Source organism: Diorhabda carinulata, chromosome X (assembly GCF_026250575.1).
Source record: "Diorhabda carinulata isolate Delta chromosome X, icDioCari1.1, whole genome shotgun sequence".
Classification (NCBI taxonomy): domain Eukaryota; kingdom Metazoa; phylum Arthropoda; class Insecta; order Coleoptera; family Chrysomelidae; genus Diorhabda; species Diorhabda carinulata.
The window spans coordinates 888,638-913,400 of NC_079472.1; the positions used below are offsets into that span (position 1 = coordinate 888,638).

At 27.3% G+C, this 24,763-nt stretch overlaps 2 protein-coding genes across 3 annotated transcripts in view; one reads left to right on the top strand and one right to left on the bottom strand.

Moving 5' to 3' along the window:
• Positions 1–70: 70 nt before the first annotated feature.
• LOC130902691 (AT-rich interactive domain-containing protein 5B-like) overlaps positions 71–24,763 on the top strand; it is a 34,187-nt gene continuing 9,494 nt past the window's right edge. The window contains exons 1-3 of one of the 2 annotated variants that reach the window (XM_057814950.1): positions 71–2,278; positions 4,161–4,415; positions 19,959–20,199. In XM_057814950.1, the coding sequence (XP_057670933.1) occupies positions 2,255–2,278; positions 4,161–4,415; positions 19,959–20,199 (520 nt within the window). In that variant the 5' untranslated portion in view covers positions 71–2,254. The remainder of the gene's footprint in view (positions 2,279–4,160; positions 4,416–19,958; positions 20,200–24,763) is intronic. The other variant, XM_057814949.1, reaches the window with a different exon arrangement.
• Positions 20,314–22,943, bottom strand: LOC130902696 (uncharacterized). The gene is made up of 2 exons (XM_057814956.1): positions 22,638–22,943; positions 20,314–20,520 (listed from the first exon to the last, which is right to left on the bottom strand). The coding sequence occupies exons 1-2, from the start codon at positions 22,841–22,843 to the stop codon at positions 20,358–20,360; spliced, it is 369 nt and encodes a 122-aa protein (XP_057670939.1). The 5' UTR covers positions 22,844–22,943; the 3' UTR covers positions 20,314–20,357.

Here is a 24,763-nt window from a genome sequence, read left to right on the forward strand (position 1 = left end):
ATATAAAAGAAAACAATCATGTAGTTTATCTACACGCAGTCCTTTTTCTCAGTGTAGTTGTATTATTTCTCAATGTATGATGTGTTGCATAACTTCTTAATGTATATAGTGTTGCATAACGTCTTAATTATAACCTTGGAACATAGATTACTAATTTATGTTCTGAGATTATGATGTATGCCTAACTTCTGACTGTAGGGTGTGTTGTCTACATTCCCGATGTATGATGTGTTGCATAATCTAGTCAGTAAATAGTTTCTTGTGAAAATGAACTATGCTACGTCGTTGGAAATTAATATTTCTGGAATTATTTCAGAAACGATTAATACTTTTCAATCAATAATGATCATAATATAACACTCGACGAACTTAAAACATTTTTATTCCAAAAAAGAATTGTGCGTCTTAGGAAAGTTAATTTTTGTCTTTAATGCGTCAAAATTTATTTACAAATTTCGCGAATAACAAATAAAATCATATAGTTATACAAATATACCCGCTAACTGTATCCAAAAGTACTTAAAAGCGAAAAATAATGTTTTGATTCAATTATGTTTGATAGCGCCATCTTTAAATTACTAGAAATACCTTTAGGTATAGTTATATTAATCCAAACATGCCCCCTAGCACCATCTAGCAGCTGATGAAACTACTTGTAGTAGAAATCTGTTCTTTTATGTAGATAACGATAATTCATACACCTTTAGTTTCGAAGAATTTCCCAAGAGGGCACTTGAAACCACAAGATGTGAACTTACCGGGTATCTTCCGAAAGTAACAATAGAAATTGATATAACAATTTGAACTGAATGCTTTTATATATTGTTCATAATTTAATTATTAATTCTACATTCTACGTTTTTTATAATATAAATGAGGTTATGTTATCTATAGTTCTAATTAAAAGACGTAACCAAGAAAGTAAATTAGCTTTAATAACATTTTTTGTAGTTATTTTATCTAATTTTGATAAAAAATTTTAAAAATATCTCATATTTTAGATATAAAGGGATGGTGGATGTTAAATCGTTGCCAAATCTACGTCGTAGGTACAGAATATAATATATTTAAAAAAAATTATAATATTCAAAGTTTTATTAAATAAATTGCATAATTTTTACAAATATTAGGAAATTTTATTTCAATTAGTGAAAACATTTGTATTTATAATAAAAAACATAGTTGCCCTTTGTTGCCTACTGTAAAGTGTAAATAAACTCTGCTATCTGTCAATAGATGGCGCCGTGTGTTATATAATTTCAATTATATATTCATTAAAATAAATTACTGAACAATATTATGAATAAAAATTTTCTAAAAACTATTTAAAATAACTAATTTAATACAATAACCATATAAATTTTGATAGAAAAAAACTTTTTTTGACAATCCCTAGTGAAAAAATAAAATTTTAATGAAAAGAATGATTATCTTTTGATATTATCCAATTTTATGGATTTATTTAAAAATATTCGATTTCCACTGTAAAAATTCAATCAATTTCCCTGTATATCATTACCGACAAACAAATTTAAAATTAATGATTGGATAACAAATTATATAATTACTTTAAAAACACTAAGTAGATAGTGAATAAATTGTTAAGTGTTCGATTAACTTTCACTTTAACCTGGTATAAATTTAATTTTGTCCTATCGGCAAAAACCTCAAGCATTGTTTATTTTAAATACATACCGAATCCCCCTTCCTTTCACCGATCGTTTTTATACAAAATATTACAGAATAAGTTTAACGTAAATATTTACCAACCTCCAACGTCTCCAGTTGGCAGCACTACTAATACAACTTCCAGCACAGTTTCACTTTCGAGAAGTGCACCGTCCACAACAAAATTTTTAACCTACTCGTTACCTCGTCAATTTCTTTGTGATACATATGATACGATACACGGAAAAAGCACCACACGTTTTCTAGTTCTCTAAATACGTAACCGTTCCTTACAGTCAGTCAGTACGTTTTAAAACATCGATAATATTTGAATAATATCGATTATTTATTTCGTCGCAGTATCCGGAATCGTATAAAGATGAAATTCAGAAGAACCAAAACTAAGGTTACACCTCCTCTCCCGAAAACTTAAAGCGCCAGCTTGGACGAACCAACGGCGGAATATTACGATCGTTTACGAGTGTAGTTCTGTATCGTGACGTCATATAATTAGAGTAAATACAAAGTAGATGGCCGTGTCAGCGTGGTGTTTGTGAATAGCTCTGTGATTAATTCTTATAAAAATATGGGTAATAGTGATAATATACAGGTACGAAATTATTCTATTATATGTTTAAACGTTTAAGGAATATTTTAAAACAACAATTATATTTTTACGTAGTCGTTTATTGGATATATTGCCTGTTTATTATTATGACTTTCTATAAATATTAATTAATTTGGAAGCTATTATTAAATTACAGATCGGGTTCGAAATTCGTTATTGATTATTGATATTCGCGTTAATTATTTCGATTCTGTCGCTAATTTTTTATGATTCGTCATTTTAAATAATTGTTTTTACATTATATTTACTGAAAAATGAAATAATTAACTGGAGAGTTTATCATAATTCTTATCTGCATATTTATCTTTTGGTATGTTATCGCGTACTCATTGTTTTAATTATTAATAGTTTTTTTTTCGGGTATTAGTTAATTTCAAGGTGTTTTGAATAATTTTTTTTGTTTATATAATTGTTTTTGTTTCTTAAAACGGTGACAAAATCCAGTTGCACATGTTAAGTATTAATAGTTTTATCGAACATAACTTGATAGGGCAACGTGAAGAAAATGAGCAAACTAATTTTTTTTATTAGGTATATGTAGGCGGCAGACGACGTAAAAATATTTAGTTGGGATTTAAGAACAATATCGGTCAGATTTTCGTGTTTCTTTTTTTTACATATATATAAATAAAGTCATTTAATTAACCATAACGTCGGTTAATTGTTTTTTCAAGGTGCTTTCATCTATTTATAGGAATAATAGTTTTAGGTTTTATATAAAATATTTGCTTTCGTTTCACTTATTATAAAATAGGAAGTAGAAACGTTAAATGATGATAACGACGAGCAATATTTGATTGGTAAACTATATATCAGTGCCGTTCGCCATTTTCATTAATATATTAATAAAAAAAGTAGATAATTTTTGTTGTTGTCGCAATTATTTGATAACAAAAATAAAATATCATATTCCTAATTGAAAAAAAAAATCGATGATAGAATAAATTCATTTTTGATTACGTAAGATACACTTTTAACGTTTTTTTGACTAATAATAGCTTAAAATAGCGTTTTTATTATAGTTGAAAATATTTATAGTTAAAAATGTAACAAATAAATAAAATTATTTCGACTAATATGTTAGAATGTATTCGTAAAGTCACTTAACCGGTTCTGCAGCATATAATGTGTATATAGCTATAGAAAATATATTTTTTTCATCTTCTTATTAACAAACAAAAAATCGATATTGAATCAGAAAAGAGTAACAAAACATCTGTACCTAAATTTATATTGAATAGCATACGAAAGTCACCCTAGGGGGTAAGAAACTGCCGATAATGAATTTCTTTAAATAACTAGTCGTAAACGCAGGTAGATAATCAATTTTTAACAAAAAAAACACCGTTATCACGCTACAATTAATCAAAAACACATTAAGAAATCTAATTTTGTATATATTATATAATAAAAACGATAAACATTTCACTGTTTTTAACCTTGAAAATTTTGTCTTGTTACAAATTTTTACCTGCAGAAATTTACATCGAATTCATTTAAATAAGTTGCGAGGCAGTAAATAAAATTATAAAAACGTAATAAAGCAAATTCTAATCTTCAATTATTATCTTCTAAACATAATCTTTACATACCAAAAACTAATTAATTCAATCCTTTGACGTTCTTCTTCTTTTATATTACTCGTGATCTCTTCCCATTCGGTTTCCATCCATCATATCGATTATTTTATATAGAGTTAACACAACAAAAATTTATTAAACCTTTTAATATTCTTCTTCTTTTATACTTTTCGTGATCTCTTGCTATTCGTATCACATCCGTCATGTAATAATTTAAATTTAGTGTACGATTATTATCGATTACGTCTAACCTCACTTTTATGTATATATATTTTTTGTTATAGTTCGTCGGGGGACCTTGCGGTCAACACGGACCGTATACATTTTACAAAGCGTTTAAATATGTTAAAAACGGTATATGCCGAATAGTGACATTGAGTGAATTTTTTTTTGTGAAAATGTGGAGAGACAGTGACTTATTGTGTATAGGAGAATTGCAATTATTATGGTTAGATAAAAATAGTGAACAAGTATTGGCTAGTTTGAGGTTATATTTCCTACCGGAAAATACGCCGGAAGGACGTCTGGACCATGGAGAGGTAAGTAATTATGCGTTTCGAAATATTTTAATCAACTTATTTTGATAATGAATTGAAAATATTTTCACGGTAATAAAAATGTGTAATTAATATAAAAAACCATTGAATCGAGGTTCAAAAATTGATTGTAAAAGTACTATTTTGAGGTATATATTTTTTTGATTCACCTCGTATATTCAAATGTTTAATAACTCATTAAAATCGCTTTAAAATTAACAATACCTCCGTTTGGCACATGAAAATACCTCTAGAAGCGATATTACGAAGCTAGAGAGAGAGAGAAAAGTAGTTGAACAATTAGAGAGGTGTATAATCTTCGAAGAAACCGGCTGGAGTGCTTCGGTTCGAACCGGAACTAGTTTCGAACAATCGCACAGTTAAATAATTGATAGTTATGGTCGACGATCAGTTTAAACTGTTAATTGGTTGGCTGGAATATACGATAGTATTGGCGGACGTGATAGAACCGCCTTGCACTATTTTGAATACGACCGCAAACGAGTTTCGGTTCGCCTTGGTTTAAACGAAAAAACGACTTAGACAGATGAAGGTATTTACAAAAATGGTAAATAACCAAGCGCGTTACGTCTAAAATATTTAATGAAATTTTGTTTATAATCAAACAAATATTTATTTAGTTCGCATAAATTTGAAGATATTATTGAAATTAAAGGCATCATCTTATGTTTTACGTGAGTCATAGCAACCGAATTAACGATATATTAAAATCGGCGTTGCCAAATGTATTATAGAATTACGGATTATTTCTTGATGTAGTTTTATAACGTGATTATACGAGTTTAACGTGAATTTTTAGGTATTTGTTTGTTTTTTATTTGTATAGCTATTTTTGTACGAACCCTCGACGCATTAATATTAATTAGTTTCGGGCGAAAATGGTACACGCTGCAATATCAATAAACAAAACGATAAAATTTTATCAAATTATTTTGAAATAAATGAGAATATTTTTATTTGACAAAGATAACGGATTATCATGAATAAATAAAGTGTTGTAAAATGTAGACAACGAATTTTTGAATATTTTACTATTAATTGGTTAAATATACGAGGTGCGTAAAGAAATTACGTTTTGTAATTATTTACGCATTAATTTAATAATTTTAACAACGTAAAATAAAATTCGTAAATAAAAACAAATCATTTCGATAGATCGACAAATTTGACAACATTGTAATCAACAATCGACACGTTAGTTTCCCATTGGTGCAAATTCAAACAAAAGATGATCAGTTGTAATATACAGTGCATGCGCAGTAGAAATTTAAACTGTTTCCTTCTCTGTTTACAACTAATTAATAGGTCATAACGGAACACGTGACTTTGACAAATCGGCCATTTTGTCTGAACAACACACAAAATATTTATTCCCAGTTTGTTAACGTGTGATTTTTTGTGTTTTTCGCGCTGTTATCTATCATTATTTCGATAAAATGGATCGAAATGAATATAGAGAGTGTCTCATAAATAATGTTGATGTCTCCAGTTATTGAATCGGATTGGGTTCCGAATATATGGAATCCTGTTAGGTATGTAAGCATTCACACCTTTACGTCATTTCAACTTCTTAATTTCTTGTTTGTTTTTTTGGATGTTGATAATATTTTTAATTTGTTTCATCGTATTTATTTTCGTTGTAAATATAAATGAGCGACGCCTTTGATCGACGATACGTTCTGGGTAAAATTAATTTGGCAGATTCGTACTCGACCATTTTTACGATACCAACTGATTGTGTCTATTTTCGAGACGTATACAACGAATACACATTATTTTCTAAATATAGTTCGTGTTTGTTTTTTAAAGATTCGCCATTCAAATTTCTATATCTAAATGCATTTTTATTAATAATTAATTTTATATTCATGGCGTGTTTTACGAGGTTACGTCAAAAAATATGGCAAACATTATAAAAAGGAAAACATAGATAAATACTTTATATATTGTATGCAGCTACGGTAACAGCTGCGAAAGACGTGGGAGAAGGAATAATAGAGAGGGGTTGGGAAGAGGGTGTAGGCGGAAGGGGGACGCGGACATCGAGGGAGATATACGGTGAAGGGTTGTATTTTTGTCTATTCTATATAAACGAGTGAATTATATTTTTCAGTAAATCGTTTCGGGTGTTATAAATATATAGAAAATTTTATTTGTACGTGGTAATTGATAACGATTGATTAAGTGCATACTATTTATCAATTCCTACTGATAAGAGTAATGTATAGTCATTGATAATTAATGTTTAATTATTTCCTAAATGTTATTTTCAATATAATTCGTTATTTTATATAAAAATCGTTTGAATATCTATTCGAGCAGAAACTAATGGTTTCTATTTCGTTTAGAGTGGATTTTATGAAATTTAGTTTACGTATACAGGATGTATCATTTAAGTTTTATGATGGGTAAATATTTGCAGTGTAAATTGGAGTATTAGAATATCAATTTTTTACTTTTTTGACGTTATTTTTAATCTAGAGCTTGGTTCGAATGATGATTTCATGTTAGGTACATGAATTTTGAGGTTAAAAATATTGAAGTGGCTTTTTAAGTTGATAAAAATGGCGATTTTTACAATTTTTTGGTAGTTTTTGACTTGTGACATTGTCTTCCATTAATATATTGGTCTACGAGACATTTCGAATAAAAAAATATCAAAATTGATTTATAAATTGCAGAAAAAAACGAAATTTGTATAATTTTTCGACTTGTGACGTTATTTACCATGAAGGTGGATGAGGTTTGAGATAAAAAACATTGACGTGGATGCTTGTGTAGTTGAAAAAGGCCAATATTTACAATTTTTCATCCGTTTTTGACTTGTGACGTTATTTACCATAAATTTCTTGGTATAACGGAAAATTTTACGTTATATAGATGAGTTTAGAGATGAAAAACATTGACATGAGTTTATAAATAACCGAAAAAGACAATTTCTATAATTTTTTGACTTGAGACATTATTTATTGCTTCGTATCTCATTATTGTGACGTTGTTTAACCATTGATTTTTAGTATAAAAAACGTTAGAAAATGAGTATTCTATCAAATTAATACATTTTGACTCAAAAATTGCAAAATAGGTTAATAAAGTGCTGAAAGTGAGGATTTTTTTTTAATTGAGACGTTGTTTAGCATCAACTTTTTAGTCTAAAAGAAGTTAGAATTTACTTAAAATATCCAAAACATATATCTTAACTCAAAAAAATATCGAAATTGGTTCATAATCTACAGGACAATGACAATTTCTATAATTTTTAGACTTGTGACGTTGTTCGACCCAAAGTACCTATTATTTTTTCAAATAGATATATTTCAATCGACCAAAAAACCAAATTTGGTTTAGAAATTGCTGAAAAAGAAAATTTTTATCATTTTTTAATTTGTGACGTTGTTTAGTATCAATTTCTCGACTTGAGGTACGTTAGAAAACTATTATTTTTTCAAATAGATACATTTCAATTGAAAAAAATCACGAAATTGGTTATAAAGTGCTGGAAAAAGACAATTTTTATCATTTTTGGACTTGTGACGTTGTTCGGAATTAATTTTTTGACTCAAATTATGTTATAAAATTATTTTAATGTACAGATAAATTGATTCATAAATTGCTGGAAAAGGGCATTCATAATTTTTTGACTTGTGTCGTTGTTCAGATTCAATTTTTCGACTTAGGATTCGTTAAAAAACTCTTTTTTTATATACAGATACATTTTAATTAAAAAAAAAACAAAATTGGTAAATATATTCCTGAAAAAAGACAATTTTTATCATTTTTGGACTTGTGACGTTGTTCGGAATTAATTTTTTGACTCAAATTATGTTATAAAATTATTTTAATGTACAGATAAATTGATTCATAAATTGCTGGAAAAGGGCATTCATAATTTTTTGACTTGTGTCGTTGTTCAGATTCAATTTTTCGACTTAGGATTCGTTAAAAAACTCTTTTTTCATATACAGATACATTTCAATTAAAAAAAAACAACAAAATTGTTAAATATATTGCTGAAAAAAGACAATTTTTATCATTTTTGGACTTGTGACGTTGTTCGGAATTAATTTTTTGATTCAAATTATGTTATAAAATTATTTTAATGTACAGATAAATTGATTCATAAATTGCTGGAAAAGGGCATTCATAATTTTTTGACTTGTGACGTTGTTCAGATTCAATTTTTCGACTTAGGATTCGTTAAAAATGTCTTATTTTCATATACAGATACATTTTAATTGAAAAAAAAACAAAATTGGTAAATATATTCCTGAAAAAAGACAATTTTTATCATTTTTGGACTTGTGACGTTGTTCGGAATTAATTTTTTGATTCAAATTATGTTATAAAATTATTTTAATGTACAGATAAATTGATTCATAAATTGCTGGAAAAGGGCATTCATAATTTTTTGACTTGTGACGTTGTTCAGATTCAATTTTTCGACTTAGGATTCGTTAAAAAACTCTTTTTTTATATACAGATACATTTTAATTGAAAAAAAAACAAAATTGGTAAATATATTCCTGAAAAAAGACAATTTTTATCATTTTTGGACTTGTGACGTTGTTCGGAATTAATTTTTTGATTCAAATTATGTTATAAAATTATTTTAATGTACAGATAAATTGATTCATAAATTGCTGGAAAAGGGCATTCATAATTTTTTGACTTGTTACGTTGTTCAGATTCAATTTTTCGACTTAGGATTCGTTAAAAATGTCTTATTTTCATATACAGATACATTTTAATTGAAAAAAAAACAAAATTGGTAAATATATTCCTGAAAAAAGACAATTTTTATCATTTTTGGACTTGTGACGTTGTTCGGAATTAATTTTTTGATTCAAATTATGTTATAAAATTATTTTAATATACAGATAAATTGATTCATAAATTGCTGGAAAAGGGCATTCATAATTTTTTGACTTGTGACGTTGTTCAGATTCAATTTTTCGACTTAGGATTCGTTAAAAATGTCTTATTTTCATATACAGATACATTTTAATTAAAAAAAAAACAAAATTGGTAAATATATTCCTGAAAAAAGACAATTTTTATCATTTTTGAACTTGTGACGTTGTTCAGAATCAATTTCTCGACTTTAAGTACGTCGAAATATATTATTTTTTTAGATAAATACATTTCAATTGAAAAAAAAAAATAAAATTGATTCATAAACTGCTGAAAAAGATATTTTTGGACTTGTGTCATTGTTTACAATGGATTTTTTATTCTAAAAAACGTCGGGAAATGATCATTTTATAAATTAGATACATTCAATTTGAAAAAAAAACCAAAATTGTTTGAAAAATTCTCCGACTCTTCGACTTGTGACGTTGTTTACAGTCAATCTTTTGGTTTCTAAGACGTTTTAGACGACGCTATATCGCACACATCTCTTCCCAAGCTTATGAACGTCGATTTAATCGACTACAACTATATTAAATAATTTATATAATATCGAATCACTTTCGCTAATTATTCGAACGAAATTTCTCTTTCGAACGTCGTCATTTAAATAAATTCACAATGATAGATATAAATCGCAAATAATTTTTCGAAACAAAACAAAATTAAACAATCAAAATGTCATCAACCTCTTTTCGAATAAATAAGATTGTTTACGAACCAATCCATTTGCCATCAAGGTTATCTGGTACTTCACAAATTATTATATAGGTACCACGTTATTACGTCGATTTCAGTAGCGGGGAAAATATGAAAAAAAAAGAATTAAAGTTTCGTGTGGTCCCCCCTCAATCGAATTTTGTGATACGCCACTGGTGGCTAAGGTTAATGGTTGAGTTATCATTGAATCAATTAAATTGTAAGTAGTGGAAGCAAAAAATGTATGTTTTATTTTTTGAATAATAAAATTAAGAGATGAGGTCATGCTTGAAATCTATGTTGAATATAGTTTTATATGTTGTTATCTTTTTCTGGCTGTCTACTATCTCTTTCTATTTTTTTTTTTTTTTTAATTTTAATTAATATGTTTGTCGTAACCGAATTTGTTAGCATACATAAAAACCGAGCTTTCTTGGAATTTTATTATACGCGATGATGAAATTGATTGGTTTTAATTTTTTTAAATTCTATAGTCCGTGGGATCAGCTGTTTTCCTTTTTAATGACGTACGTTATCAAACGTTTCATTAAATTATTGGAATATAGTGAAAAACTGCAACCATAAAAAAATAGTGTACGTAAAATAAATCGCTTGGATCATATAGTGAAAAGATAATTTGATATAGTGAAAACAGGTATGTAATTACGAATCGTAAACTTCTAGTGAAAAGAATATACTGCAACCATTCAAAAATAGTGTACGTAAAATAAAACGCTTGGATCATATAATGAAAAGATAATTTGATATAGTGAAAACTAGTGTAATTACGAATCGTAAACTTCTAGTGAAAAGAATATATTGCAACCATTCAATAATAGTGTACGTAAAATAAAACGCTTGGATCATATAGTGAAAAGATAATTTGATATAATGAAAACTACATAAAATTACACAATTACGAATCGTAAACTTCTAGTGAAAAGAATATAATGCAAACATTCAAAAATAGTGTACGTAAAATAAAACGCTTGGATCATATAGTGAAAAGATAATTTGATATAGTGAAAACTAGTGTAATTACGAATCGTAAACTTCTAAATTTAATAGTTAAATTGAGTACGGTGAAGTGAAACAATGAAAAAAACAGTTGAAACTAAAATAATTATTCAATTTAATAGTAACATTAGCTCGAGAAATAGTGAAAAGAATATACTGAAACCATGAAAAATAGTGTACGTAAAATAAATCCCTTGGATCATATAGTGAAAAGATAATTTGATATAGTGAAAACTAGTGTAATTACGAATCGTAAACTTCTAAATTTAATAGTGAAATTGAGTACGGTGAAGTGAAACAATGAAAAAAACAGTTGAAACTAAAATAATTATTCAATTGAATAGTGACATTAGCTCGAGAAATAGTGAAAACAATATACTGGAACTATGAAAAAACAGTGTACGTAAAATAAAACGCTTGGAAACTAAAATAATTATTCAATTGAATAGTGACATTAGCTCGAGGAATAGTGAAATTCCAACAAAACAGAAAAAAATATGAAATTGAATAGGTTATAGTGAAACAATGAAAAAGCCAATAAAAGGGATTTGATACAGTGAAAATAGTACAAAGTAAAGTGATAAAAAGAAAGTAGAAATAATTAAATTTCCACAAAACACGATAATATACTAAGAAAGTTGAATGGACTATAGTGAAATAATGAAAAACTGTATTTAATATAGTGAAAACAGTGAAAAGCAAAGTGATAAAGAAGAATGGTGAAATTAGCACTAGAAATAGAGAAATTCGGATAAAAACAATAAAATATATAGTGAAAAAGGTAACATGATATAGTGAAAATAGAAAATAGCCGAGAGAAATAGATCTAATTCATTTATTACTAGATAGAATATTGGAATTTGGAAAGAAACCAAGTTATTTGGAAAGCTAAAATAGTGAAATCAAAAAGAATTTAGTGCAACACTAGAAAAGCAATTGTATACGTGAAATAAAGTGGTCGGATTAATAGTGAAAAGGGAATTTGTTATAGTGAAATAAAAAAAAGGAAAAAGGGGATGTTTGAGGTAATTATTAACTGAAATAGTGAAATTGGAACTGGAAATAAACTGAGTTAGTGAAATCAGTTAGAATATAGTGAATTAATGAGAATGTCATCCTATACGAGAAACAAAGAGGTAGGATTATATAGTGAAAGGTGATCATTAAACCAAATAGTGAAATTAGGACTATAAATAGTGAAACAAAACGCCAAAGTAGTGAAATAAAAAAGAATATAGTGAAAATTTATTTGTACACGTAAAACCGAGCGATTGCGTATATTACTGAGATGGAAATTTAATATAGTGAAACGGGGAAAAGCATGGGATGTTGTGAGAAGTGATTATTTGAACAAATCAAGAATGTAAATAGTAGAAAACAGCAGAAATAGCGAAATGGAATATAATATAGTGGAAATTTATTGTTAAACGAAAAAATAAATCGATTCTGTGTATAACTGAAGAGAAAAATTCGATATAGTGAAATAGGAAGGGGTTTTAACTAGTAATTACTTCACCAAATAGTGAAGTTTGATCTAGACATAGTGAAATCTAGACAAATCGAGAACAAACAGTGATAAAAGACAGTGAAATGGAAAAGAGTATAGTGAAATAAATGGAAAAGCGAGAAAAAAATGAATTTGATATAGTGAAATTAGGAAAAAACTGGAGTAAGTGCAGAAAACTAATCAAAATAGTGGCTAAGAAAAAAATATGCCGAAAATTCATTTTTGAATGTAAAACAAAACAATTGGGCGTATAAGCGAAAAGAAAATTCGATATAGTGAAATAGGAAAGGGTTTCGAACAGTAATTACTTCACCAAATAGTGAAATTTGATCTAGAAATAGTGAAATATAGACAAAACGAGAACAAACAGTGATAAAAGACAGTGAAATGGAAAAGAGTATAGTGAAGTAATGGAAAAGCGAGAAAAAAATTGATTTGATATAGTGAAATTAGGAAAAAACTGGAGTAAGTGCAGAAAACTAATCAAAATAGTGGCTAAGAAAAAAATATGCCGAAAATTCATTTTTTAATTTAAAACAAAACAATTGGGCGTATAAGCGAAAAGAAAATTCGATATAGTGAAATAGGAAAGGGTTTCAAACAGTAATTACTTCACCAAATAGTGAAATTTGATCTAGAAATAGTGAAATATAGACAAAACGAGAACAAACAGTGATAAAAGATAGTGAAATGGAAAAGGTTATAGTGAAATAATGGAAAAGCGAAAAAAAATTGGAATTTGATATAGTGAAATTAGGAAAAAACTGGAGTAAGTGCAAAAGACTAATCAAAATAGTGGCTAAGGAAAAAATATGCCGAAAATTCATTTTTTAATTTAAAACAAAACAATTGGGCGTATAAGCGAAAAGAAAATTCGATATAGTGAAATAGGAAAGGGTTTCGAACAGTAATTACTTCACCAAATAGTGAAATTTGATCTAGAAATAGTGAAATATAGACAAAACGAGAACAAACAGTGATAAAAGACAGTGAAATGGAAAAGAGTATAGTGAAATAAATGGAAAAGCGAGAAAAAAATGAATTTGATATAGTGAAATTAGGAAAAAACTGGAGTAAGTGCAAAAGACTAATCAAAATAGTGGCTAAGAAAAAAATATGCCGAAAATTCATTTTTTAATTTAAAACAAAACAATTGGACGTATAAGCGAAAAGAAAATTCGATATAGTGAAATAGGAAAGGGTTTCAAACAGTAATTACTTCACCAAATAGTGAAATTTGAACTAGAAATAGTGAAATTTGATTTGTATGGGAAATCGTACCCTGTTATACGACGCCACTGTTGGAATAGTTTTAAGTAAAACTCGGACTCGTGGATGGGAACGTTGATCTACGTATCCGGCGTAAACAATAATAAATATAAAATCAAACGAATACGAAATCATTTAACAATAAATATCTATTAAATACCGAAGATCCTTTTCGGCGATAGAAAACGATAAAAGATTTTTTTTTATACACAATACGAATTTATTATTTACGTCAATAACGATAAAGAAGAAAAAAAAAATTAACATAAATACATTAAAATCGTTAATTATATAAATCACATTAACGTATTTGTGAAAGTCATTGCGGTTCTATTTAGACCATGAGTTAAAATTGAAGATAAAGATAGCGAGAATCGTTATACCTCTCTCTCTCTCTCTCTCTAACTCAATTTAAATTAAAACTTAAATCGACATAATTTCACTTAGAACTCGCTCTGACTTCAATATTACCATTTAAACACCGTATAATACAAAATATCGTACGACCCTCGTATTATTTTCACACTACTTCGAATGACGTATTTCTCATTAGAAACTTTGGAATCATCTGTTTTATGTATGGTCTAAAATTGGCGGTATTAAAAGAAATTGTATTTAATATTTTTCGATCGACCCTCGTATGTCGTTTAAATCTAACCCAATCGCCGGAAAACGAAAAAAAAAAACACCTGCTCGATTCCGGAATAAAATATATTAGTTTTTCATAAAGTGTATTTAGTAGGAAAAGGGTAAACGCTAACTCCTTCCCTTTATCGACCGAGCTCGTGTGGAAGGGGAGGGGCGGAACGCGATAGGCGGTAGGTGGCAGCCGCCCCCGATTCGCTCCAGAAAACGCAATTTTAATAAGTAATATGCTGCCAACCAAAACAGCATAATGTTCGTTCTAAAATGATATTTTTCTTTTTTTTTTCGTAGTTTACTTGAAAAAAAAAATAATTCGATTACTTATTTTTTTTTTAAATCAATTAGACATTTTGTCTTTATGTAGAGATAAAATTCATAATCGAGACGACCGTATAATATTGATAATTAAACATTTTTTTATCGCTTCCTTTTTTACCGACGCCTAATTTGTACCTAGTCTCGTGTATAGATGGCGATACGTACTATGTTACCAAATTTTTCTTTTTTCATAAACGGCTTTAATTGTGTATAGAAATTTGAATATTGTCGACAAATAAAAAGAAAATTTTGGGCTTAATCATATGATACATCGTTTTAATTGGGTGTATACAGGTGGTAATCAATATTTTTCGTATTATTGAAGTGAATTTCTCTTTAAAAAAATTTGATTTGCTATTCCTGTGTTGGTTGGAACAGATTAAATTATCTAAATATTATTTTTTTTATACTGTTCTATCCTAATTAATTACAAATATATACGGGGGTTATATAATAATGAATTTATCGTTGTTGTCATTGTCAAATGTGGGACAAGCTGTAGATTTGACGAATGAAGGTGAACAAAAAATATTGAAATGTAAGTTTTACATTATGAAGAACACTTTTGACTTGAGGTTTATTGAAATTATTCCAAAAATAGTTGCAAAAGTCTAAAATATGCTAGCAAATGATTATTTCGTGAAGCAGATACAATTTAAATGAAAAATTACTAAAACTTGTGAAGAAATCGCGGTAAAATAGCAATTTTTTGACTTGTGACGTTGTTCAGTATCAATTTTTTGGCCTAGAAGATGCCAGAAAATCATTCTTTTAGTCTGAAAGGCGTTAGAAAATACTTATTTTGTGAAATAGGGACATTTCAACTCAAGAAGTATTAAAAATGGCGATATTTATGTTTTTTTTGACTTATGACGTTGTTTAGAATTCATCTTTTGGTTTAAAAGACGTTACAAAATGATTGCATTGTCAAATAGATACACTTCAACTAAAAAAATATGAAAAATAGAATTAAAAAATTTCGAAACTGGTTTACAATTCGAAAATGGCAATTTTTTTTACTTGTGACGTTATTTTCAATAATATTTTGGTTTAAAAGACGCTAAAAAATCATTATTTCGTGAAATAGGTACTAATTAATTCAAAACTCATTAAAATTGGTTCATAGAATCCTAAAAATGGCGGTGTTTACGATTTTTTTGACTTGTGACGTTGTTCATTATCAATTTTTTGACCTAGAAGATGCCAGAAAATCATTATGTTGTTAAATAGATATATTTCAGATCAAAAAATATCAATATTGTTTTATAAATTTCTTAAAATAACAATTTTTACGATTTTTTTGAATTGTGACTTTGTATAAAATCATTCGTTTGGTCTGAAAGACGTTAGAAAATATTTATTTTGTGAAATAGGGACATTTCAACTCGAGAAGTATCGAAAATGGCGATATTTACGATTTTTTTTGACTTATGACGTTGTTTACAATTCATATTTTGGTTTAAAAGACGTTAGAAAATGATTGCATTGTCAAATAGATGCACTTCAACTAAAAAAATATGAAAAATAAAACAACATAAAACAAAAAATTTCGAAACAGGGATACACTTTGAAAATGGCAATTTTTTTTACTTGTGACGTTATTTTCAATAATATTTTGGTTTAAAAGACGCTAAAAAATCATTATTTCGTGAAATAGGTACTAATTATTTCAAAACTCATTAAAATTGGTTCATAGAATCCTAAAAGTGGCGGTGTTTACGATTTTTTTGACTTGTGACTTTGTTTACAATCAATATTTTAGTATTAACTATGTTAGAAAATGATTATATCGCCAAATAGATACATTCAAACTCATAACATATCAAAATTGTTTGAAAAATTAACAATTATCACTATTTTTTGACTTGTGACGTTCTTTAACATTAATATTTTGGCTTGATAGACCTTAAAAAAAGAATATTCTGTCAAATAAATAGACCTAAACAAAAAACATGTCGACATTTGTCCATAAATTGATGAAAAAAGACTTTTTTGACTTGTGACGTTGTTGATATACACTGTCGTTATAAACTAGAATTATCAATTGAATTGCAAACAAACTACAATTGTTTAAACAAATACCAATAGATCTCTAACACGAGTTCGTGAAATTTTTCCTGGTAGGTAGATTAACCCCCAGGAGAGGTGGCTCCCACGCTATCCAGATTTAACACCCATTGATATTTTCCTGTGGGGTTATATCATATCTAAAGTTTTCAATAACAAATTGAATTTCCTTTGAATATTTAAAAGAAAATATCAGTCACAAAATGGCGGACGGCATAAGCATAATAAAATGGATGTCGGTTTACATTTGAACGATGTTTTTTTTAAGAAATAAATTCCCAAGCAATGCATTTAAATATGTAACGAATATTTTTTTCAAATGTGAATTTTCTTTTGTGTCACCTCGTATAAATAAAATAAATTCCCAAGCAATGCATTTAAATATGTAACGAATATTTTTTTTAAATGTGAATTTTCCTTTGTGTCACCTCGTATAAATAAAATAAATTCCCAAGCAATACATTTAAATATGTAACGAATATTTTTTTCAAATGTGAATTTTCTTTTGTGTCACCTCGTATAAATAAAATAAATTCCCAAGCAATGCATTTAAATTTGTAATGAATATCTTTTTTTAAATGTGAATTTTCTTTTGTGTCACCTCGTATAAATAATTATGGAGTTTTATTACAATGGAAATCATCGTGATAAAACATTTTTGAATTCAATAAAAAACAAAAGTTTCTAATAATGTGTTTTATTTGAAACGCTATAAAGAAATTTATGTTTTTGTGTGCAGAATCTCAGCAGTAAATTCCGCATACAGTATTTAGGAACATTATTCATTCTATTGATTTTAAGCTCGAAATCCAAACGTTAGTCATACCGAAAACCATATCGACGATGAGAAAATACCTACTTACACTGTAAAAATATTAGTCAGCTAAAATTTTTTATTCGATTTATCAATAATTATGTTTTTTTTATTTTTTATATAAACTATGATTAACCGATCGTTTTTACGATATACCGATCGTGCGTTACAACTTCTCACCTGTTTGTCCTTGATTTAACCTCAAATCAAAATAATATACACAGTGAGTGTTGGAAAGGTATAAATATACGAAAAATAATTAAAACAAAAGACAACCGTACGTTTGATACTCTTTATGTCGTTCCATCCGAGTGCAATAAAGTCCGTAATTTATAACATGAAGCCGAGGGCGGCGGTATAGACAGAGTCGTATCTAGGAGGATTAAGACGGCATTTCTTTTATTTGTAAAATTAATTTACAATTAAACTAGATCGTAGATTATTTTTTCTTTTCACTAGAGAACGATAATAATAAAATTTATAGTTTATAGGCTTATCAATGATTCCAATTATAGGTTAGGTCAGCGTTTTTTTTTTTAAAGTATATAGCCTCAAGGTTAGACATATTGAAATACGTCGTTGAATTTACATCCCCATCATACACCAAAACACACATAGAAAGCGTTTAAATTCGATTTCCATGCTTTTTGACCAATTTTCCAAGTGTTTTTTTCCATTCAGACTGACGTTTCTTTGACGTAACTGTTTTAGATATAAATATAATATACAAAAATCGATAATTCTTGAAAAATAATTTTTTTATTCTTACAATACCTCGTTCTATACAAGAATTATATATGTGATTTGGAATGTGATGAATATTTTTATTCGTAAGTGAAATGACATTTGTCGATTTTTATTTTTAATTTGGTTCGTCTTTTGGGTAGATCCGGACCTGTGTCGTATACACTGAAATTGGTATATTATGTTCCCGGGAATGTTTATTCCTATACGGCGTAAAAGGGAGATATCTGAGAGGAGGAGTTTTATGGAGTCGGTTGAAAATTTGAAGTTTATAACAAATATTTCCATAGAAATTTCAAATTATATATACAGGGTGTTTTAATCAATAAAATGTATAATAGAAGTTGTTTCAATATCAAGACGTGACATAATTTCGTTGTGGAATCTGTCAGTTTCATACGTATAAAAATTGGGACAAGCTATATAGCATCATTATTGTATCTAGTAACATAACTAGTAATAACATACAGCGTGCCCAAAACAAATGAAAAACTATATAATATACAGTATGTCCAATGGAATTATCATGAACTATATAATATATAGTATGTCCAAAGAAATTATATGAACGTAAACTATACACAATACAGTATGTCCCAAAATATGAACACAAACTATATAATATACAGTATGTCCCTAGAAATGAACATAAACTATATAATATACAGCATGTCCCAAAAACAACACAAATTATTTAATATACAGTATGTCTCAAGAAATGAACATAAATTATATAATATACAGTACGTCCCAAGATATGAACACAAACTATATAATATACAGTATGTCCCAAGAAATGAACATAAACTATATAATATACAGCATGTCCCAAAAAATAAACAAACTATTTAATATACAGCATGTCCCAAAAAATGACCACAAATTATATAATATACAGTATGTCACAAGATATGAACACAAACTATATAATATACAGTATGTCCCAAGAAATGAACACAAACTATTTAATATACAGTACTTCCCAAGAAATGAATGCAAACCATATACTATACAGTATGTCCTAAGATATGAACACAAACCATACACTATACAGTAAGTCCCAAAAAATGAACACAAACCATATACTATACAGTACGTCCTAAGATATGAACACAAACTATATAATATACAGTATGTCCCAAAAAAAATGAATGTAAACCATACACTATACAGTATGTCTCAAGAAATGAACATAAACCATACACTATACAGTATGTCCCAAGAAATGAACATAAACCATACACTATACAGTATTTCCCAAGAAATGAATACAAACCATACACTATACAGTACGTCCCAAGATATGAACACAAACTATATAATATACAGTGTGTCCCAAGAAATGAACACAAACTATTTAATATACAGTATGTCTCAAGAAATGAACATAAATTATATAATATACAGTATGTCCCAAGAAATGAATATAAACTATACTATACAGATGTGATGTGAACATAAACTATGTAATATACAGTATGTCCCAAACAAATTCTATTGATACCATTTGATTTTTTGTTGATTCGTTTGGTTGCAGGACGAAGTTCTTGCGATTACGGAAAAAGTAGTGATAAGAGTAGAAGATTTGATAACATTGATAACGGTAGAAGCCGAATGGACGTGGGGACGTTTGGCAAAATCCGAACAAGACATAAAACAATCGGATGATAATAGCGACGAGGAAAACGTTCCTCCAAGAAAACCGGCGGGATTGAGTTTCACAATAAACGACAGTTTGTTAGATTATGCAGACGTGGAAAACGAAAGAAAACATTTGGGTAAGTACGAAACGTGTATTTACACCAAATTTTATCGCGTGTTGCGCACTATATTTTTTCTACGACCTCGCAATAAATAATGTTGATTTCGAAGGAAAATTAAAGGGGAAAACATATTGGGGATTATTTATTTTTAATATTAATGTATACAAATGATTTTAATCGCATGTATTTGGATTTGGAATTAATTCTAAGCCGGGTATTTCTAATTCTGTGAGTTGGTCTTCTTGACAGTCGTAATTGTCAATGTGTCCGCCTGGATTCGGTTCTGGATCCGGTTGTATGCAACAGACAAACGCGTAACTGGGTCTACATGGTTCACTATAACAAAAAATTTGATAGTAAAATTTTTGATTCGTTCTTATCGGTCCATTTTATGAATTAAAATTTGGAATTTAACCTATTTTTCCAATTTTTTCCATTGATATTGCGTTATTTCATAATTTTAATATATATTTTCAACATTTTATAGCATTAAAGGCGAATAATTTCAATATATTTATAATTTAACTTTTGAAATTTAATTTATAACTTAATTTTTATGTTCTACTTGTCAAATTTCGTTAATATTTATATTTTTAAAGTTTTATAACTTTGAATTTCACTTCTATTAGCCTAATTCAGAATATCAAATTTAACTTATAAATCATTTTTGTGGACTTCGAACGTTAAATTCCTCTAATAGAGGTAATTTTAATGATTTAAAACTTCGAATGCCATCGTATTATTTTATTTCATAATTTATAATTTGAAATTTAACTTATAAATCTATTTTTAATACTCCAGAACTCTAAATTTCACTACTATTAGTTTAAATTTCAAATTTAAACTACTAATTTTGACTTATAAATATGAATTCATTGCTTTGGGATTCCAAATTCCACTTCTTTTTGTTTAATTTATTAAATATACTTCGAAATTCAACTTATAAACACATTTTTATGTTTCACCATATCAAATCTTAGTGTTTTTGATGAAAATTATAATTTTTATCATTTTTCAGTTACAAATCTTATTAATGTCGATGTAATTCATAATTTAAACTTTGAAATTTAACTTATAAATAGGATTTTAATTCTTTAGAACTCCAAATTCAATTTATAAATATATTAGGAACGTTTTATAACATCAAATCTCAGTGTTTTTGGTGAAATTTATATCCTAAAACTTGAAATTTAACTTATAAATCTATTTATATCGTTTATTAGCATCAAATCTCACTAATTCCGATGTAATTCATAATATAAACCTTCAAATTTAACTCATAAATATGATTTTAATGTCTTGTAATATCAAATCTCAGTGTTTTTGGTGAAATTTATAACTTATAACTCGAAATTCAACTTATAAATCTATTTTCATTGTTTTATAATATCAAATCTCACAAATTTTGATGTAATTCGTATTTTAAACTTTGAAATTTAACTTATAAATATGATTTTAAGGGTTTAGAACGCCAAATTCAACTTATAAATATATTTGGAACGTTCTATAACATCAAATCTCAGTGTTTTTGGTGAAATTTATAACTTATAACTTGAAATTTAACTTATAAATCTATTTATATCGTTTTTTAGCATCAAATCTCACTAATTTTGATGTAATTCGTATTTTAAACTTTGAGATTTAACTTATAAATATGATTTTAAGGGTTTAGAACTCCAAATTTAACTTATAAATATATTTGGAGCGTTTTATAACATCAAATCTCAGTGTTTTTGGTGAAATTTATAACTTATAACTTGAAATTTAACTTATAAATCTATTTATATCGTTTTTTAGCATCAAATCTCACTAATTTTGATGTAATTCGTATTTTAAACTTTGAGATTTAACTTATAAATATGATTTTAAGGGTTTAGAACTCCAAATTTAACTTATAAATATATTTGGAGCGTTTTATAAAATCAAATCTCAGTGTTTTTGGTGAAATTCATAACTTATAACTTGAAATTTAACTTATAAATCTATTTATATCGTTTTTTAGCATCAAATCTCACTAATTTTGATGTAATTTGTATTTTAAACTTAAAAATTTAACTTATAAATATGATTTTAAGGGTTTAGAACTCAAAATTTAACTTATAAATATATTTGGAACGTTTTATAACATCAAATCTCAGTGTTTTTGGTGAAATTTATAACTTATAACCTGAAATTTAACTTATAAATCTATTTTCATTGTTTTATAACATCAAATCTCACAAATTTCGATGTAATTCATAATTTAAACTTAAAAATTCAACTTATAAATATAAGTTTGATGCTTTAGAACTCCAAATCAACTTATAAACACTATTTCCGTTTGAATTTACGATTTAAAACTCGAAATTCAACTTATAAATATATTCAAATCGACTTATAACATTCGAAAACTTCAAAGTATTGATATACGTTCCATAAAAATAATGGAATCATGTTTATAATTCGGTACTTACGATGGATACGAATCAATGGTACCTTGGCATGCCCTCCAATTCATACAAACGCATTTCTTCTCTACATCGCCAGCTCTGAATCCCAAATAACGATTCCGAACATCATTACCTGTACTGTAACTACCTTCAAAACCCTTTCTAAAGGTGTAACCGTTTATAATATCGAACAGTACTACCAGAAGTACCGCCAAACTTAATTTAAACATCTTGTTAATACACTAATTTCAACAAAGAACCGATTGCACTTTTATAATTTTCAGTTGGCGATAAAAAAAAGTTTAGTATCGTATTTACATTTCGTTTAAATTGAATTCCGTTTTTATCTTTACTGTAAACAAACTTATTTGATTTAGTCTTATCGTGTTTTATTTTAATTGTTGTTTTGGAGTAAACAGTGATTGTACTTTTAGGGCTTTCCGTTTAATAGTAGCTTTAAACTTGGCAACGTTGTATTATACCGTTAATGGACAATACAGTTTTTGCGAGGTCATTATTGATATTTCGAATCCTGCTATGAAAATTCTTTTTTTTTTTTTTTTTTAATAATTCAGACCGTTTTTCGATAAATTTTCAATTTTTTGATAAGCACATCCTGTATATATGATTTTTTATTGTTATTTGTGAAAAAGATGACGATTTCTATATGAGTTCAAGAAAAATCCGGACGACCAAAGACATGAGATTCATGATGGGACATGAAGAATTGTCAAAATGTCAATACGTCATTGTATAAAATGACAATTTTTTCAATTAATAAAATGTTCAACTCATAAAATTACAATTTTTTTCATGAAATGTTCGTTTTCCTAGAAAAACATCAATTTTTATGATTTAAAGATAATTTTCACCACAAACAAAATGTCAAATGGTACACAAAATGACAGTTTTCAACCAAATGTTCATTTTCGTAATAAAATGTCAATTAAAATGACAATTTTTTCCACGAAATATCGCTTTTCAGAATAAAATGTTGGTTTCAATGTCATTAAACTCACAAAATGACAATTTTTGTCACGAAATGTCCATTTTTACAATAAAACATCAATTTTTATGATTTAATGACAATTTTCTCCATGAATAAAATGTCAATGGTTTTTTAAAATGACAGTTTATTCCATCAAATGTTCATTTTTCTATAAAATGTCAATTCAACTCATAAGATGACAATTTTTACCACGAAATATCGCTTTTCAGAATAAAATGTCATTTTCTATATTAAAACGTTAATTTTTATGATTTAAGGACAATTTTCTCCTTGAATAAAATGTCAAATGGTACATGAAATGACAGTTTTCAACCAAAAGTTCATTTTTTCCCAATAAATTGTCATTTTTCTTAATAAAATGTCAATTAAAATGACAATTTTTTCCACGAAATATCGCTTTTCAGAATAAAATGTTGGTTTCAATGTCATTAATCTCACAAAATGACAATTTTTGTCACGAAATGTCCATTTTTACAATAAAACATCAATTTTTATGATTTAATGACAATTTTCTCCATGAATAAAATGTCAATGGTTTTTTAAAATGACAGTTTATTCCATCAAATGTTCATTTTTCTATAAAATGTCAATTCAACTCATAAGATGACAATTTTTACCACGAAATATCGCTTTTCAGAATAAAATGTCATTTTCTATATTAAAACGTTAATTTTTATGATTTAAGGACAATTTTCTCCTTGAATAAAATGTCAAATGGTACATGAAATGACAGTTTTCAACCAAAAGTTCATTTTTTCCCAATAAATTGTCATTTTTCTTAATAAAATGTCAATTAAACTCATAAAATGACAATTTTTCCACGAAATATCGTTGTTCAGAATAAAATGTTAATTTTCATAATAAAACGTCGATTAAACTTATAAAATGACATTTTCTTCAACAAAAATTCAATTTTTGCAATAAAACGTCAATATTTATGTTTAATGACAATTTTCTCCATGAAAAAAATGTCAATAGTTTTTTAAAATGAAAATTTTCTCCACCAAATGTTCGTTTTCCAATAAAATGTCAATTCCACTCATAAAATGACAATTTTCTCACGAAATGTCCATTTTTACGATAAAACGTCAATATTTATGCTTAAATGACAATTTTCTCCATGAATAAAATGTCAATAGTT